This window comes from Prunus persica, chromosome G7, assembly GCF_000346465.2.
Source record: "Prunus persica cultivar Lovell chromosome G7, Prunus_persica_NCBIv2, whole genome shotgun sequence".
In the NCBI taxonomy this organism is placed as follows: domain Eukaryota; kingdom Viridiplantae; phylum Streptophyta; class Magnoliopsida; order Rosales; family Rosaceae; genus Prunus; species Prunus persica.
Window position 1 is genome coordinate 13,430,500 of NC_034015.1, and position 16,303 is coordinate 13,446,802.

Consider the following 16,303-nt stretch of genomic DNA (forward strand, 5'->3'; position numbering starts at 1 on the left):
AGTTTCCGGATGTGTTCCCAAAAGATCTTCCTAGATTACCTCTTGAACAGGAGATTGAATTCACTATTGAACTCGTCCCAAGAAAGAATCCTATTTCTCAGGCGCCGTTACAGAATGACACTAGCAAAATTGAGAAAGTTGAAAACTCAATTGCAAGAGTTGGTGGACAAAGGTTTCATCCGACCCAGTTTTTCTTCTTGGGGTGCACTAGTTCTGTTTGTGAAGAAGAATGATGGCACCATGAGGTTGTGCATTGATTATAGACAGTTGAACAAGGCCACAGTGCAGAATTGATATCTGTTGCCACGCATTGACGACTTGTTCGATCAGTTGAAGGGAAGATTGATTTGAGATCAGTCTATCATCAGTTGCGGATCAGGGAAGATGACGTAACTAAGACTGCTTTCTGGACAAGGTATGGCCATTACGAGTTTTTGATGATGCTTTTTGGGCTGACTAATGCGCCACCAGTGTTTATAGATCTCATGAACAGAGTGTTCCGACGTTATCTGGACTGCTTTGTGATTGTGTTCATAGACGATATCCTTGTGTATTCTAAAAGTCAGAAGGCGCACATGAAGCACTTAAAAATTGTGCTGAGAACTTTTAAGGAGGAGGCAATTGTATGCAAAGTTCAGCAAATATTAGTTTTGGTTAGATAGAATTAGTTTCTTGGGGCACGTGATTTCTACTGAAGGTATTTATGTGGATCCCCCTAAGGTGGAAGCAGTGGTAAACTGGCCGTGACCAACTAATGTCACTGAGGTACGAAGTTTTCTTGGGTTAGCCGGGTATTATCGTCGCTTTGTAGAGAGTTTCTCCACCATAGTGACAAGTAGCTAAGAGTCATCATTTGGTTCGTGGGCTCGAAGGCCAATGAGTGCCCATTCAACCCATTAAGGAAAAGCCTAACTTGACTGACCCATAAAAGCAAGGCCTAACCTACCCATACATAAATATAAGGGTGTGCAAGCACCCTTTTTTTTTTTTTTTTTTTTTGGTCATTCGTTGGGAGGGGGAGAGGAGGAGAGTATTATATTGAGTTGCCTCAAGATTGTTTCTTAAGTGAATCGAACTCAGGTGCACTTGGGGGAGGGGAGAGAGAGTTTGACCCACTTTTTCCACTATTGTGCCACCCCATATGCGGTGTGCAAGCTCGGTTAACCTCCTTTAGTTTGTAAAAGCCCAACTCGACCCGCCCCAAGCCTTATAATTTTGGGAAAGCCCCCTAACTAGAAGCACTTCCATCTTTAATGACAATTATGTGTTTGGTTGGTTACAAAATGTAACCATGGTTGGTTATTGCCTTTGCTGGCCATTATGGTCGCCGCATCACCGTGGTCAACGAAAACCCCAAACTAGCATTTAGCCACGACTTTGTGTGCACCCTGCAAACCACAACCCCAGTGAAAAACAAAATAATCAAAACCCTAAGCCCCAGATGCTCTAACTTCCCAAAGCCTGATATCTACGATTCATTTGATTCAGGCAAAGGTAACTCTCTCTCACTCTCACTCTACACTCTACAGTCTACACACGCGCGTCTTGTATCTTTTTGCTTCAGATAAAGGTGAATCGTTATATATCTGTGTTTGTATGTATATTTGTGTGGGTGTGACGTGAAACTGCGGCGGTTAAGCTTATATTCTCAATTATGACTAAAAAGATAAGAAGTTATAAACTTGTTGTCACCAAAAAGTTATTGGTGACAACAAGAGTTTTTTTTTTTTTTTTTCTCACTGATTTTCGTTCTATTATTTGAACGAATTTAACAAATTTTGAAGCTTGTAAGCACATAATTGCTGCATATATTAAATATTGTAAGTCTGACTTACTCAGAGAGCTTTTCGAGTCACCCGGCCAGCTTGCTCTGACTAATTTGTTTTCCTTTTCGCTTTTTAATTTGTGATGTTTGTCAGTAGATCATGAGGCGCAAACAAGCCTGCAGGGGAAGGGGAAGGCCACGAAAGAAACCCAATGTGGTCAGTGAGAGAGTAGTAAGCGAGAGAATGGTTAATGAGAAATTGATCAATGAGAAAGAAGTAGCATTCTTGAATTTTGTGAGTCAAAATGTTGAAGAAGGAAATGATATTGGGTGGAATCAATCTGATAACGAAGACCATAATGATGAGGAATTTGACCCTGAAATGGAGATTGATTCAGGTAATTCTTCTTCTTCTTCAATGGGGAGTGACTGGTCGTGCAGGGATCAAAATGTGAGCTCCATGGATAGGACTGTGCAGAGATTGCTTAGGAAGTATGGTGAAGTGAATCTCCAGATGGAAAACTCATCCAAAAAGATTGATGGTGCACAAACTAAGCCATTGCAAGTCTTTGGTTCTTGGAGTAGATTCCAGAATGAGCAAGAGGCGCCTTCACATGATCCTTGCTGTAACAAAAAAGAATTAAGCGCTTCTCTGGCGGTATGATGGAAATTTTGTAATTGGTTTCTGTTGTGACATTTTGGTTTTAGAATTAGGTGCTTGTGTAGTCTTTTATACATTCATAGGAAGGGACAAGATGTTTTTTGTTTTTGAAAAAACAATTGAAGTGCTTCTAACCAGGCATTTTGTTGCGATAGTTTTTCTGACCAGATTATGCCTAATGTGATTGAACTTACTGCTGTTCTCACCTTATAGGTTATTAAGAGGGTTATGAAAATGGATGCAGCTGTACCTTTCAACATTCCTGTGGATCCAATTGCTCTGAGATTACCTGTGAGTGTGATTTTCGATATGTATATTTTCTAAATATTTTTCTTGAGTGATAACATGATATGGTGATTGTTATGATGTACCAGCTTTTTTGCGGGCATCTAATAGGAGATTGCAGTTTCTTGCTTCAAGTTTATCGAGTTACTATGTCAAACTATTTCTTTTGGGGTACAAGCTTGACTAGCCACTAAGCTTTTAAATTTAGTGGAAAAATGACTTGGTTGAATTCAAACATCATTTTGTTTTTGTAATAATGCGAGTCTTCTGCACTGATGTGTTATGTATATGTACATTTTTATATTTACTTTTTAATAACATACATTCAAAAAAATTAAGGCATCTTTCATGTCAGTAACTCCTACCATATATATGGTATAGCTGTTTTATTTTGATGATCTTATTTTTAAATTTGATTCTCATTTGGTCTGGACTAGAGAACAAAGATCTGTTATCACCTTATACGTATCAGTTCTGGTTTTAAGCTATACAAAGCGTATTTAATTAAGAATGAACTCTGCTTTGGTTTATGTCTATATATTGTCAGGTTTGCAATATCTGTTTATGCTACGATTATCTACTTTATTGCAATTTACACTACACCCAGACTTGGGTTTTAGAGAAAACAAAACCTTTTATTTTTATTTACACACACACACACACGCGTGTGTGTTCATTTAAAAAGCTAGTCAAAAACCTGATTTGGTTTCATTTGAGTATATATACACATCACTTTTGATTATATATGTATTTGTATACATATATTATTCTACTTTGTCTGTGTTGCAAATACAAGTAATACCAAGTACCTACTGCATAGGACAAAGGTTACAAAGCCAGGGTCAAAGGTACCAAAAATGACCCTCCATTAAAAGCCTGAAGAGAACTTAATTCTTGTCACAGATGCAATACTGTATTCTTGGAAGATATGGATATTCTATTGGTAAGTCTCCGTTTTTCATGTACACAAATATCTGCAAGTTAATACACATTGGGGTTCATATCCTGTTGTGGGGTCCTTGGGTTTACCTCAGTGGCTGAGGTGCTTTGCCCCCCACCCCGACCGCATGACCCATGTTCAAAACCCCTTGAGCGTGTGCCTCCTCCCCCTTATCGCTGTAACTCAAAATTATATCCCGTTCTGGACATTCTGTAGCATATCATGTATTCAAAAAGGAAAAACGGAGCTTTACATTAACTGTAAGGTTTTAAGGTTCTGTTATGCTTCCTGAATCAATAAGTTGGAAATATTGAATTCTTAGGATTTTTTGTTTAGCTGATCTAATCTCGGACAGATCCACAATGCAACATTGACGTCATAGATGTCATATCTGTTCTGAAATGCGTTGCTGCGTTCCTTTCATAATTCATCTCTCCCTTGTTGATTTATCTTCTACTTTCTGTGTCTTTTTTTCCCCTTTCTGGGGGTGACCGGTTGGATCCAGGATTACTTTGATGTCATAGATACACCAATGGATTTTGGAACAATATGCAACCATCTTGAAAATGGTACTAAGTACACGAACTCGGAGGATGTATTCAAGGACGTCCAATACATTTGGAAGAACTGCTACAACTATTACAATGAGGGTAACTTTGTTTTGGATCTTATGAAAAGGGTGGAGGCAAAGTTCATGATGTATTGGACAGCTGCTGGTCTGTCCAGTAAAGAACCAGGGACAAGTAGCAGTAAGGGTTTCACATTACTTCTGTTTTGTTACTTTATTTTGATAGGTGGTTTAAATAAACTTGTTATTCTTGGTGATAAATTTTCACTTGGGAGCCAGTTATATCAAGATTTTGACCACCAATATAGATATAGAGGGTGAAACTATGTCTTTCCTGTTCCCCGATATTTTGCCTATATTTCGCCGCTAATCAGCGACAATTAGCTGAAACTGAATGGAAGAAGAACAGATGAATTTCCACTCTATTCTGTGTTAAAATCATTTCCATCTTATACAAAAGTAACCTCGATCACCATATATGTAGTTAAAGTTTTACCTTCATATACATATCATATACTTATCTCAGGCGCAGTATACTATGAAATTTATTTGTTTATTGCATGCATTAGTATATGATAGACGAAGTATATTATGAAATTTATTTGTTTAGTACACGCATAATGCATTTATGATTGATTTAACATTTCTTAATGTTTCATTTAAATTTTCCATGTTTTAAAGCTGATATCTGTCGTTTTCATTGACAGTCCCTAATATTGGAAACTATACGGAAATATAGGTCGATATATCTGTATGTTTGAGTACGATATTGTTTGCATGGTTGATTATTTCATCCTTGGTTGTCCTTGTATGTGGTTTGCCTTCTCAAATTTCATTTTGTCTTTGTTACTGTGCATTTCAGCATGGCCTCTTTTGATTCTGTGATCACCATCAAGAGTGAGGTTTTGCTTTTATTAACCAAAGAAAAGAATTCAAGAGTAGGTTACATATCAAATGGTAAAGTTCCCAAGATCCCAGTATGTTTGGGTTTGTTGTACATACACTGGGAGACAGCATGCTCCTATGCCAGTATGCAGTGCTTTTAGAGTACGCTTATTTGTTTGTTAATTGGGTTATAATTTTCATAGGATTACTTGGGTTTCTATGCACAGTGTGAAAGAAAATCCATACCTGCATGGATAAGCACTTACAAACAAATAGATTAAATTTGAAGATTACAGAATATGTGAATCAGCACATATTTCATCTTGACTTCTCGAGGTCCAAAATTGTTGGCAATTTTTCTTTAGTTTTAATCTTTTATTTTTGTTTTCTATCTCATATATCTTAGATTTTTATCCTTTCTTTATTTGTTGACTAAGAAAATCTTCCTATAAAAATAATAATAATTAAGAATATTCAACTGTTGAGTATTAGACAACGGATTGGAAAGACTTGTTATCTCGGGCTCATTGATAAACTACGCATTTCATACATACATTGACTTCAGTGAGTTTGAGCTCTGATAAGCATATCAATGGAATAGGAGGTGATGGAGCAGCTTTACAGTTGCATCAAGCACTTATCAAGGAAGACTGTATGTATTGAATTGTTCTATAAAGTCCTCATAGGTCTCATGCTAGAATGATACCTGTGTTGTATTTAGTTGAACTCTTTAGTCATTGTGTGTTTCATGGTTTTGGTTTAGATCAGATATGTATTGGCTTTAATCAATTCTTCAACCTATGTGTGCAAACAGATATATCATTTTCTTTTGGTTGTAAAAGAAGCCAATAGAGAAACCATATTGTCTTTGATTAATTCTTTTTTCCACTGCCTTTAAGATTGCAGTATCTTCATAAATCTTTTGAACTTCTGTATGTACCATTATTCAAAGTTTTCATAATGTTGTTCTATAAAGATGATATTGCTTACTGCCAAATAAATTCTATGTGTGAGTTGAGTTTATTAAATAAATTGAATTTGAATCTGTTTAGGAAATTAGATTTTTTTTTTTCCTTCTTGTAATTATTAACTAATTCATATATGCTTATATGTGTATTTCTCACTTATTTTCAAGACAAAGTAGAGGAGTTCCCATTGTACTAATGTATGAATGTTGAATGTATATACTTCAAAACTCAAATTGACAGGAAATCTGTTAATTTTCCAGTACTATGGTTCCTTAAGATGAGGCCTCCATTTTATATTTTTCATCATTATTGTAGGTTACTTCTGGTTTCAATTTCATTAAGTTTTGATTCAATTTTTTATATTTTTATAGTTTTAAGAAGCTCTAATGTGGGGAAAAGGAGGACACGAGGACCCACCCGTAACCTTAAACTAGCTCATATTCCGATTGGGGAAAGATTTGAAATCAGCTGGAGGAACCGGAGAGCTGTAGGTGATAGCTCCACAATTTTCAAATCAGAGTGTACAGCCCTGGTTAGGCAAACCCGGGAGCTACCCCTGCAGGTCAAGTCGTGGAAGAAAATCCCATTTGAGATTAAAAAGAAGGCATTTGAACATATGTTGGTTAGTACAACAAAAGATATTGAAGGAAGTAGTTCACACTATACCTTTTAATTTTCCCTTAAATCCTCAGTTTTGCATGTTTATTTGTCATATTTCCTCATACATGTTCTCAGAAGCGTTTCAAAGTTGAAGATCACATGACATGGGTATTGGACCAGATTCATAGATCCTACCACAATTATCGGCATTACCTCAAGAAGATATGGTATGAAACATGTGAGACAACTGAGGAAGCACGGAAAAAAATACCACCAAATGTTGCGGAGGATGATTGGCAGTATCTTATAAACATGTGGAGCTCACCTGAATGGGAGGTACCAAAAAAATGTTGTATATAAAAAGAAAATATTGAGGGGAAAGAAAATCAAGAAACTTTACATTTTTTCCTATTTTCCTTTCAGTTATCTGTTTCGCCTTGGATTTTTTTATAATACATTCATAGTCTTCCTTGAATGCAGTTAATTAGTAAGAAAAACGTGGAGAATCGTTCCAAAAATAACATAATCCACACATCTGGTTCCAAGAGTTTCTCACAAATCCGTGAGGAAGAGGTATGACCTGAGCTATTCCCTTCTTGAGTAATATTTTACTGTGTTCGTCATCATTCTTAGTTTTTTTGTTCGTGCAATTTCAGAGAAAGAAGACTGGAAATGACCCTGGACGTACATTTCTATGGGAACTTACCCACGTGCGGCCTGATGGACTAGCTGCAAATCCAGCTTCACAGGAGGCATTGGTATATATTGATCCCGAAATTAAATTGGATATGCAAGCTTACCTAATTCTCAGTTATATAGTTTTGGTTCTCTCTCTCTTTTTTTATTTTTTTCATTGTACCTTGTGGTTCCATTTTCTAAATGCAGTCAAAGCTCAAGAAACTTTATACTCAAATGTCTGTGGAGAACTCAGAGATGACTGAAGACGAGATTTTTGTAAAGGTTTTTGGACCTGAGCGTTCGAGTCGGGTGCGTGGTTATGGAAATGGTGTAACCCCAAAAGAGTTATGGGGCCCATCATCTTCATCATCATCTACTGTTAGTGAGCTCAGAAGGCAACTTGAGGAATCAAAGCAGCGACAAGAGGAGTCTGAACGAAGAAGTGCTGCTGAGGTACAGGGCTTGAAGGAGCAACTTGGTCGGGTTGAGGGTTTGCTATCAGTTCAAATGAATCGGTTTGAAGGTTTACTAGTACAGTTGACGAGTCATATGCACTCCCCGGCCCAAATTGAGAGATGTACTGAAAATCCACCCTCCCGAAATGGTATGTATCTTTGAATACTTACTTTATACAGAATTATCATATAGGGGTTTTGGAAAAATGGAATTACGATCTTTGAACAATTTATATTGAAGTATGACTCATTTGAATTGAGAATTCTACGTTTGTCTTGTTTGGTGAAAGACTGATAGGGAAAAATATGGGTCAGGCACCACAATATATCACTGTTTCATAATTCTTCATTGAGAAAGAAGTATACCCAATGCTGGGGCCTCAATCAAGGTTGAGTTTATGTGTGTTTTTTTTTTCAGTGACCTCTTGTGATAAAAAAATCCTTTCAAGTTTAGTATTGTGGTTATGGTGTTCTGTTTATGTGTGGATAAGGGCCTAAAATTCTGGCTTCAGATTTTTATTTATTTTATAATTTAACAACCGTCATAGCTATTTTGTACTAATAGCTATGGGTCCATGGATAACTCACACTCCTAGTTTGTGCAATCAATGAGAGGGGTGGTAGGTGTAATTTTTATCATTTTCCACTGTTTGCTTCCTCTTGTGTAATTAAAAATGGAAAACTTTCAGTTTCTGATTTGGTTTAACAAATACCAAAGTTTGCATCAGCATGTGATGTTACTGCACGTTGTTTGTGATATCCCAAATACATTGTGCTACATCTCCCTAGAGAAACTTTATGCGTTGTGTTTTCTCTTTGTTGTCTTTAGCACTGTGCTGTGTCTAAACTGTACGAAGATTTATACCTATTGTCCCCGTGAAGTCAAATGGAAGCAAGAATGCCACTTGTTTCTTCTGTATGCACCCTCGAGTTCCATGTTATTTCACTTGATCAGCGTTAAAAAGATATGGTCATTTTAATAAAAATTGTCTGTTTCCTTGCGAATGTCCTACCCGTTTGTTTGGAGGTGTGTGAATTTTTAAATACACAATAGGTATTATTTGATCATGTGGGTATTTCAAATTACTGCTGATTTCCCGTAAAGTCATTTGATTAGATGTGAAAAATGAATATCAATGTTATTGCTTCTTTTGTCCAATTCGTTTAATGTTGAACTCTGGCATTGCTCTTAGCTGAACTCTGGCATTGCTCTTGGTTGAACGCCTCTTTTGTCCAATTCGTTTAATGTTGAACTCTGGCATTGCTCTTAGCTGAACTCTGGCATTGCACTTAGTTGAACGCCCTTTGGTCCAATTTTGGTGTTGGATGTTGTAACTATTCTGTTTGTTATCTTTCAGGCCGCCCACGAATGACCCGACCTAGAAGATGAAGTTCATATCAGCTATGTTTATGTTTTGTCTTCCGGCAAGAAGTTGATAGTAATATATTTGGTTGGTACTGTATTATGTTACATTTGATGCATCAAATGTGCTTTGTGAACTACATGGACGTATGTTCAACTAGGAACTGATAAACTGAAGTGATAACACGTTCAAACTCGTAACTGATAATCGTTCCAGGGGTGTTTTCTTTTTTTCCTCTCAAGTCGTACTATTTTATTCTTTAACACGTTTTTTAAAATAAAATAAAATTTTAACGTAGTGTGCATGTCAAGTGACACAGAGGGGTGGCAATTTCTGATACGACCTGTTCCACTTTCATTCCTTTTCAACATCTTATCTATCATGCTACAGACAATTTTGAGATTATATCCAACACCATTTGAAATTTCTAATGTTTCCATGAGTTGTTTTTCAAAGAAGTAGATTTTTTTATTTTTTATTTTTTTTGTCTGAACAAAGATGTAGAATTTCACATGTATATAATTTGATATTTATGTTTACAACAATTATATGCAAAACTATTTTAGTAATTTCACAAGTTCCTTTGCGCATCATGATCAATTCTCACATTATTGTGATCATGGGAAATTCTTTGCTTTTTCCAATCAACAAAACAAAATATAAAAAATGCTCACGTCTAATTTTTTTTTTTCCTCTTCAGTTCTCATATCAACATCATCAATCTCACTCTCTCTTTGGTTTCTCCTACCGAAAAAACAATTGATGGAGTTGTTCAAAACTGAATTCCACTGGTTACCGTTGCTAGCATTTATTATTAAACAGGTTATTAACTAGGTAACAAGTTTAAGATGATCCGAATTCAACATAATACGTTTATTAAATGGTTCTAGTTTGAGTTGAACATTCTTGACATATTTATTATCCTGATACGACACTAACCCGCCACGACACGACCCATTACCAACTCTAACCACGATGATTGGGAAACAAACTACAGACAAAACTTGGTCTATTATGCATTTTCCTTTTTCGGGGTGTAAATTATTGAGTACAAGCAATAGTTCCAAACACGGTTTTTCCCAATTCACGATTGGGCCCATTCCCCTTTGGATTTCGGCTGTCCTCGTCATCATGAGACCCTAATCAGACCCAAAAAATAAAAAGTCATCATCAGATTCGTTTTTGTCTTTATCATCGTTGGAGGGTGAAGCATGGAAGCTTGGTGGACGAACTTAATGAAATGTCCCAATCAAGTTGCTCAACAGCTTTATCATGGGCTTCATTGTTTTTAGGGTTAATTTTAATTTAGTAATCTGAATTTTTATCATTGAGGTATTTATTCCTACACTCTCAATTTTAATAATTATATTTTCAATTTTTTGCAATTTAGTTCCAGCGTTAACCTTACTGTTAGAGTTTCCATTAATTATTGAGATGACATACGTAGAATCTAACTTCTTAAACTTAAATTGCTTAAAATATAAATAAAGCATTAAAATTTCTTAAACGTAAATTGAAATTAACCTTTGTTTTTAATGACCTGGTAAAAAAGATGCTGTTTTGAGCTAGGTCTTTATTTTTAAAATAAAAAAAGTATTTTTTTTTTCTCATCCCTCACGCCACCAGCCAGCCAGCCAGAGAATCCCCCTAAAAGTCCCTTGAATCTATAAAGAATCCATACTGAAATGAAATGAATGAAAAAGACTTTTTTGTTTTTTTGGTGCAGGAATGAAAAGGACTTAATTTTTAAAGAATTCACACCCTTTCGTTCTTTAAAGTGCCAATAAATGAACCTAACATATCCAAAGCCTACACAGAAAATAATCCTCAAAGAATTCCACATAATAACTGTGGTGTGGTTGTGGGTGGGGATATGGTTGTCTAACTGGTTCTGTTTTGGTCAATTCTGTCTAATTGTGGTTTAGCTGTCGAACTCCATGCCCTTCTCAATTTTACCCTCTTGTCCAAGTGACAGAGATGATGGACGGTTTGATTTGATCTGTTTTGGGATAAATTCTTTTGTTCATTTAATGATTGTCCCAATTAGTGTTCCAGTTTTTCAAATTTCCATTTACGTATACGCTTTGAATTCTAATTCATGAAAGTTCAACATCACTTGAAGAAGACATGATGGCGATGTGCAGGAGGACTGTTTCTTCACTCTCCTTCCAAGCTCATAGGGAGGAAGCCTTCACCCACAATCTTATACTTCATTATCGTATTTGATAATGAAGAAGTCATGATGATATCATTTTTTTTTTCTCATCACTTTAGTCCAATGTACACTCTCAATCACCACATTTCTTAATATTTGACACGTAATTATTGATATAACTATTATTCCATAAATACGTACGCACTCCCTCTATATAAACCCAAGTAATATGTGGGTAGGAGAGAGCCACCAAAAACCATCCAGGCTTTTCTTTCTTTTTCGTAGTCACCTATGGCAATCCATTTAGGCTCTTTGGTCTTATCTCTGGTGCTACTCGTTGGCTTTGCATTTACAAATAACAAAGCTGCTAATACAGATGATCTACCCATTCATTGCGACTCTCTCAATAGAAGCAGTTTCGATGCTCTCCAACCAGGGTTCATATTTGGCACAACCTCGGCAGCTTATCAGGTCAGTTCCTTCTTGGGCTTTAATTAATAACTAGCCTCTCTCTGATTGTGTTTCATAAAAATAGAATTCATTATTTGCCTTTTCTTTTATTTTAAATATTTTTTTAATATGAAAAAGTGTGAATTTACCATATTATTCTCATTTAATTAGTAATTTCAATTCTTAATGTTTGCATTATCTAAGGGCATTTTTGATATTTTGAATGTTTCACCATTTTCTGCCTTTTGCTTTATATATATAGATTACCATTTAATTGGTGTTTTATATATAATTACTTGGGTTTAATTTCAGTTTAATGTCAGATCAATTAGCTTCCAGGGCAATTCATTTTATTAGTCCCTGAAGTTGAAGGACGACAAGAATAATTTTGAAAATTCAGAAACTCAAATGCAAATCGAGTCTAAATTCAGGAATTAATAAAATGAATGACCCTAACTTCCACATGCATGAAGGAATATTTACATCTTAATTCTGTATGTACTATGCATGTCCATTTCAGTACGAAGGTGCCGTAAAAGAAGGCGGTAGAGGACCAAGTATATGGGACACCTACACCCACAACCATTCAGGTCTGTCTAATCAAACAATGAATTAGTCAAAATAAGATAACTTCAAGAAGTCTTGGTGCATTGAGTTGAGTCATGAATTGGTAAAAAAAAAACCTTATCGTATATACATCGTAGTTTGCATGAAATAATATTTGGATTTCTATGATTTAAATAATTAATTTTTAATGTACAAATACAGAAAGGATCGTAGATGGCAGTAATGGAGATGTCACTGTTGATCAATATCACCGCTATAAGGTTATAATTTTATCTCTAAACCTTCTTTACTTGAAGTGAATGCGCGCGCACATTGTGTAAATACTCAATTTTGGATCCTTAAAGAAAACACATGACATTGAAGATGAAATCTTTAACTTGTAACTTATTTCTTATATAGGAAGATGTGGCGATTATGAAGAACACGGGATTGGATGCTTATAGGTTTTCTATCTCATGGTCCAATTTATTACCAAGTAGGTTGATTCATCCTCAATATTATACATAACAATTCTTTTTTTTTTTTTTTACAACAGTTGTTCCCTTTATTTTGTTCTAAATTAAAATAATTGATCACTGAAAGAACTGAACCGAATTAAATTAGCTTAGTAAGGCCATAAATATACAGTTTAACAATTTTAGTGTTTGAAGATTGAGTTTCCTTATTTGTTGTATTTGTTTTTATTATTAGATGGAAAGCTAAGTGGGGGCGTGAATGAGGATGGAATCAAATATTACAACAATCTCATCAATGAACTCCTACTTAAAGGCGAGTCATCTCCCTTACATGATTAATGATTGATACTTTAACCCCTTAAAAACATCATTTAGTCAAAGTTTTAATTGGCTTTTATTCATGATATATATATATATATATATAGGTCTAAAACCATTTGTGACAATCTTTCATTGGGATCTTCCACAAGCTTTAGAGGATGAATATGGTGGTTTCTTAAGCCCTAATATTGTGTGAGTGAACAAATTCTATCCTCAGTATATAATATTGATTATTTAATTAAATACATATTACAATAACATCTACATACCATATACAGCGATCATTTTAGAGACTATGCAGAACTTTGTTTTAAAGAATTTGGCGATCGAGTAAAACACTGGATCACGATGAATGAGCCGTATACCGTTAGTCACCATGGTTATGCAATCGGGTGCCACGCACCAGGACGATGCTCTGCTTGGCAAAACTTAAACTGCACCGGAGGGAATTCGGCTACTGAACCATATTTGGTGACACACCATCAACTCCTTGCTCATGCAGTCGTTGTAAGATTGTATAAAGATGAATATCAGGTCCAATTAAATCTTTTTCCTTTTTCTTTTTGGGTATGAATATTGCTATCCTAATTGAAAATATCTCACTCTAAATCATTTGCAAAATTATTGAATTTTCTTGCATAGGCATCTCAAAATGGCTCGATAGGAATAACATTGGCTTCACATTGGTTTGAGCCTGCTTCCGAGGCAACAAAAGATATAAATGCTGCATTTCGATCTTTGGATTTTATGTTTGGATGGCAAGTATAATATTAATTTATATATCTACTAAATTAAATGTTTTATTTATGAATTTGCTTATTTTGTAGGTGTATGGACCCATTGTCCACTGGTGACTATCCGCACACCATGCGATCAATTGTTGGAGAACGATTACCAAAATTCACAGAAGAACAATCCAAGTTGCTAAATGGGTCATTTGATTTTATTGGAATAAATTACTATTCTGCTAGATATGCAAGTGATGCATCTGATATTATTTATGTACATGCAAGCTACTTAACAGATCCTCACGTTAATGCTACAAGTGAGTTCAAATTGAATACTTACCTTGAGCAATGAATTAAATTCTTAGAATAATTAGATTCTAATATTCATATGCATATGTGTTTTGACAGCTGAGCTCAATGGGGTTCCTATTGGTCCACAGGTGCACATCAAATTATTAGCTTAAACTATTAGTATTTGGAGGATTAGTATATTGTTTTTCACATACATATTACTCATAAAATGTCAATTATCTTCAAATTGGATTGCAGACTGCTTTAGATTGGTTATATGTTTATCCAAAAGGAATTCAAGATCTTATGCTCTACATAAAAGAGAAGTATAATGATCCAATCATTTACATTACTGAGAATGGTAATTAATAATTTTAAGTCATTATTAATTGCATCATTAATGTTTCACATTTATATGATGGTGTGAAATAAAGTGAAGTGTTATAATTCAATGCATATGATAATGCATTATATTGTAGGAGTTGATGAGTCCAATGATCCCAGAGTATCACTTCAAGAAGCTCTTAATGATACCAATAGAATTGACTTCTATTATCGTCACCTTTGTTACCTACAAGCATCCATTAAGTAAGTGCCTGTTTAAGAAATTTTTCAAGGCCATCTAAGGTAGTCGTCTTAGATTTTCGTTATTTAAACATTACATCGACATCAATACATTTGATTTTTTGTTTGTTTGCAGAAATGGTGCTAAAGTGAAAGGATATTTTGCATGGTCATTATTGGACAACTTTGAATGGAATTATGGATACACTGTTCGATTTGGTATCATCTATGTAGATTTTAAAAATAATCTAAAAAGATATTCTAAACTCTCGACGTATTGGTTCAAAAGATTCCTCAAGAAGCAAGAAAAAAGTATGAAAGAGATACAAATATTTGTGGACGATAATGGTGGGACCTCAAATGTTTGAATTCCAAATGATGAATAAAGCATGACAACTCCCCCGAAGTCGTAGTGCGCAAGTTGTCTTTTAAGTTTTCAGCTTTTTTTAGATCAATTCTTGTGCGAGTTAGTTCCCTCTCTTTGTGAGAGTTTAGGGGGTGCATTGAATTAGGATTATATACGATTTTGTAAGATTTTTTTTTAAGTGATTGATTTTTTGAATTGTATAATTTTTATAGGTTTTTTTTTCAGATTTTTAATAAACTTGTAGAGACTTTTATTACAGGCTTCCATACTTTTGTATGAATTTTTGTTATAAATTCATATATATTTGCATAGACTTTAGTCACTCTTTCTTCCCAACATTGTTTTCTTTTATTTTGCCAAACAATGGAAGAATTTCCATCTTTCCTCATATCCTTGTCTTCTGGAATAACTAATATATATATATACGGGGAGCTTCAGTTGAGGGATCCCTCAAATAAATTTATTCGAAGTACACCATTGTAGGGCCCACTCCATATTGTATTTCACTAATCCAAACCGTCTATTTTGTATATACTCATTTAAAGATTATCTCTGCAAAAAATCACTTAACTCCGATATCATTTGACCACTCAATTGAATTATTGAAATTTTAGTACTTTCTTGAAGCATCGTGTTCATTGATTTTGTAGGACACAATTGGATATCAAAACGGTTTCCGATTTGTCTAATTTTTTGCAAGGATGATCTATGAATGAAGACCTAAAAAATAGATGGTTTGGATCGTTGAAGAAAAAATCGTAGGGTATCCTAAAGGGTGTTCCTCAATAGAAGGGGATATATTTGCTTTTCAATGGAGATATAAATGAGTATCCCTCTAGATGGAAGAAGATTTTCTTTGAAAAATAACATATATGACAAAAACAGAAATTATTTTGCTTCCAAAGACACCACACAAATTCACGAAAAGTAAAAATTATAAGAAATTCAAAGTAACTGACATTCACGAAAGCGTCGTGACAAATATATGACAAGTTTGAAAGCAATGCTGAAAGGAAAATATGCAACATTCATTCATTATCCTTAATTCTCATTGTTCTCATTGTGTTCAACATCTCTCAACATATTTAAAGCTATACCAACTCTCTATGCATTAGCATGTGCTCGTTGTTGTTCTTGTGTTTGGAAAACTAGTTTAAGATCCTCTTCATTAACCAGTAATGATGAAGATGAAAAAGATTCGTTCTCCAATTCAATAGGAAAGTCAATCTCTTGCCT

The 16,303-nt window shown here is 34.9% G+C and overlaps 2 protein-coding genes across 5 annotated transcripts; both read left to right on the top strand.

The window, feature by feature from the left end:
* On the top strand, positions 1,310 to 9,406 carry LOC18769850. 2 transcript variants are annotated; one of them, XM_020568333.1, is made up of 10 exons: positions 1,310 to 1,494; positions 1,920 to 2,423; positions 2,640 to 2,717; positions 4,157 to 4,400; positions 6,444 to 6,694; positions 6,808 to 7,008; positions 7,153 to 7,245; positions 7,329 to 7,430; positions 7,558 to 7,954; positions 9,164 to 9,406. In XM_020568333.1, the coding sequence occupies exons 2-10, from the start codon at positions 1,926 to 1,928 to the stop codon at positions 9,193 to 9,195; spliced, it is 1,896 nt and encodes a 631-aa protein (XP_020423922.1). In that variant the 5' UTR covers positions 1,310 to 1,494; positions 1,920 to 1,925; the 3' UTR covers positions 9,196 to 9,406. The 2 variants fall into 2 exon arrangements, with proteins under 2 accessions (XP_020423922.1, XP_020423921.1); XM_020568332.1 differs by having other exon boundaries at positions 1,923 to 2,423.
* LOC18770931 (beta-glucosidase 12) lies at positions 11,546 to 15,389 on the top strand. Of its 3 annotated transcripts, XM_020569279.1 has the most exons (13): positions 11,549 to 11,795; positions 12,295 to 12,364; positions 12,543 to 12,601; positions 12,741 to 12,816; positions 13,032 to 13,109; positions 13,222 to 13,309; positions 13,396 to 13,651; positions 13,760 to 13,875; positions 13,945 to 14,162; positions 14,254 to 14,285; positions 14,395 to 14,497; positions 14,616 to 14,724; positions 14,837 to 15,389. In XM_020569279.1, exons 1-13 carry the CDS (start codon positions 11,616 to 11,618, stop codon positions 15,066 to 15,068), a joined length of 1,617 nt encoding a protein of 538 aa, XP_020424868.1. In that variant the 5' UTR covers positions 11,549 to 11,615; the 3' UTR covers positions 15,069 to 15,389. The 3 variants fall into 3 exon arrangements, with proteins under 3 accessions (XP_020424870.1, XP_020424868.1, XP_020424871.1); XM_020569282.1 differs by lacking the exon at positions 14,395 to 14,497; XM_020569281.1 differs by lacking the exons at positions 14,395 to 14,497; positions 14,837 to 15,389 and having other exon boundaries at positions 11,546 to 11,795; positions 14,616 to 14,830.

Coding starts and splice junctions, on each gene's coding strand:
- LOC18769850 (XM_020568333.1), top strand. CDS start 1,926: ATGAGGCGCAAACAAGCCTGCAGGGGAAGGGGAAGGCCACGAAAGAAA. Junction 2,718..4,156: donor CAATTGCTCTGAGATTACCT/GTGAGTGTGATT, acceptor GGTTGGATCCAG/GATTACTTTGATGTCATAGA. Junction 7,431..7,557: donor CAGCTTCACAGGAGGCATTG/GTATATATTGAT, acceptor TTCTAAATGCAG/TCAAAGCTCAAGAAACTTTA.
- LOC18770931 (XM_020569279.1), top strand. CDS start 11,616: ATGGCAATCCATTTAGGCTCTTTGGTCTTATCTCTGGTGCTACTCGTT. Junction 12,817..13,031: donor ATGGTCCAATTTATTACCAA/GTAGGTTGATTC, acceptor TTTTATTATTAG/ATGGAAAGCTAAGTGGGGGC. Junction 14,286..14,394: donor GGGTTCCTATTGGTCCACAG/GTGCACATCAAA, acceptor ATTGGATTGCAG/ACTGCTTTAGATTGGTTATA.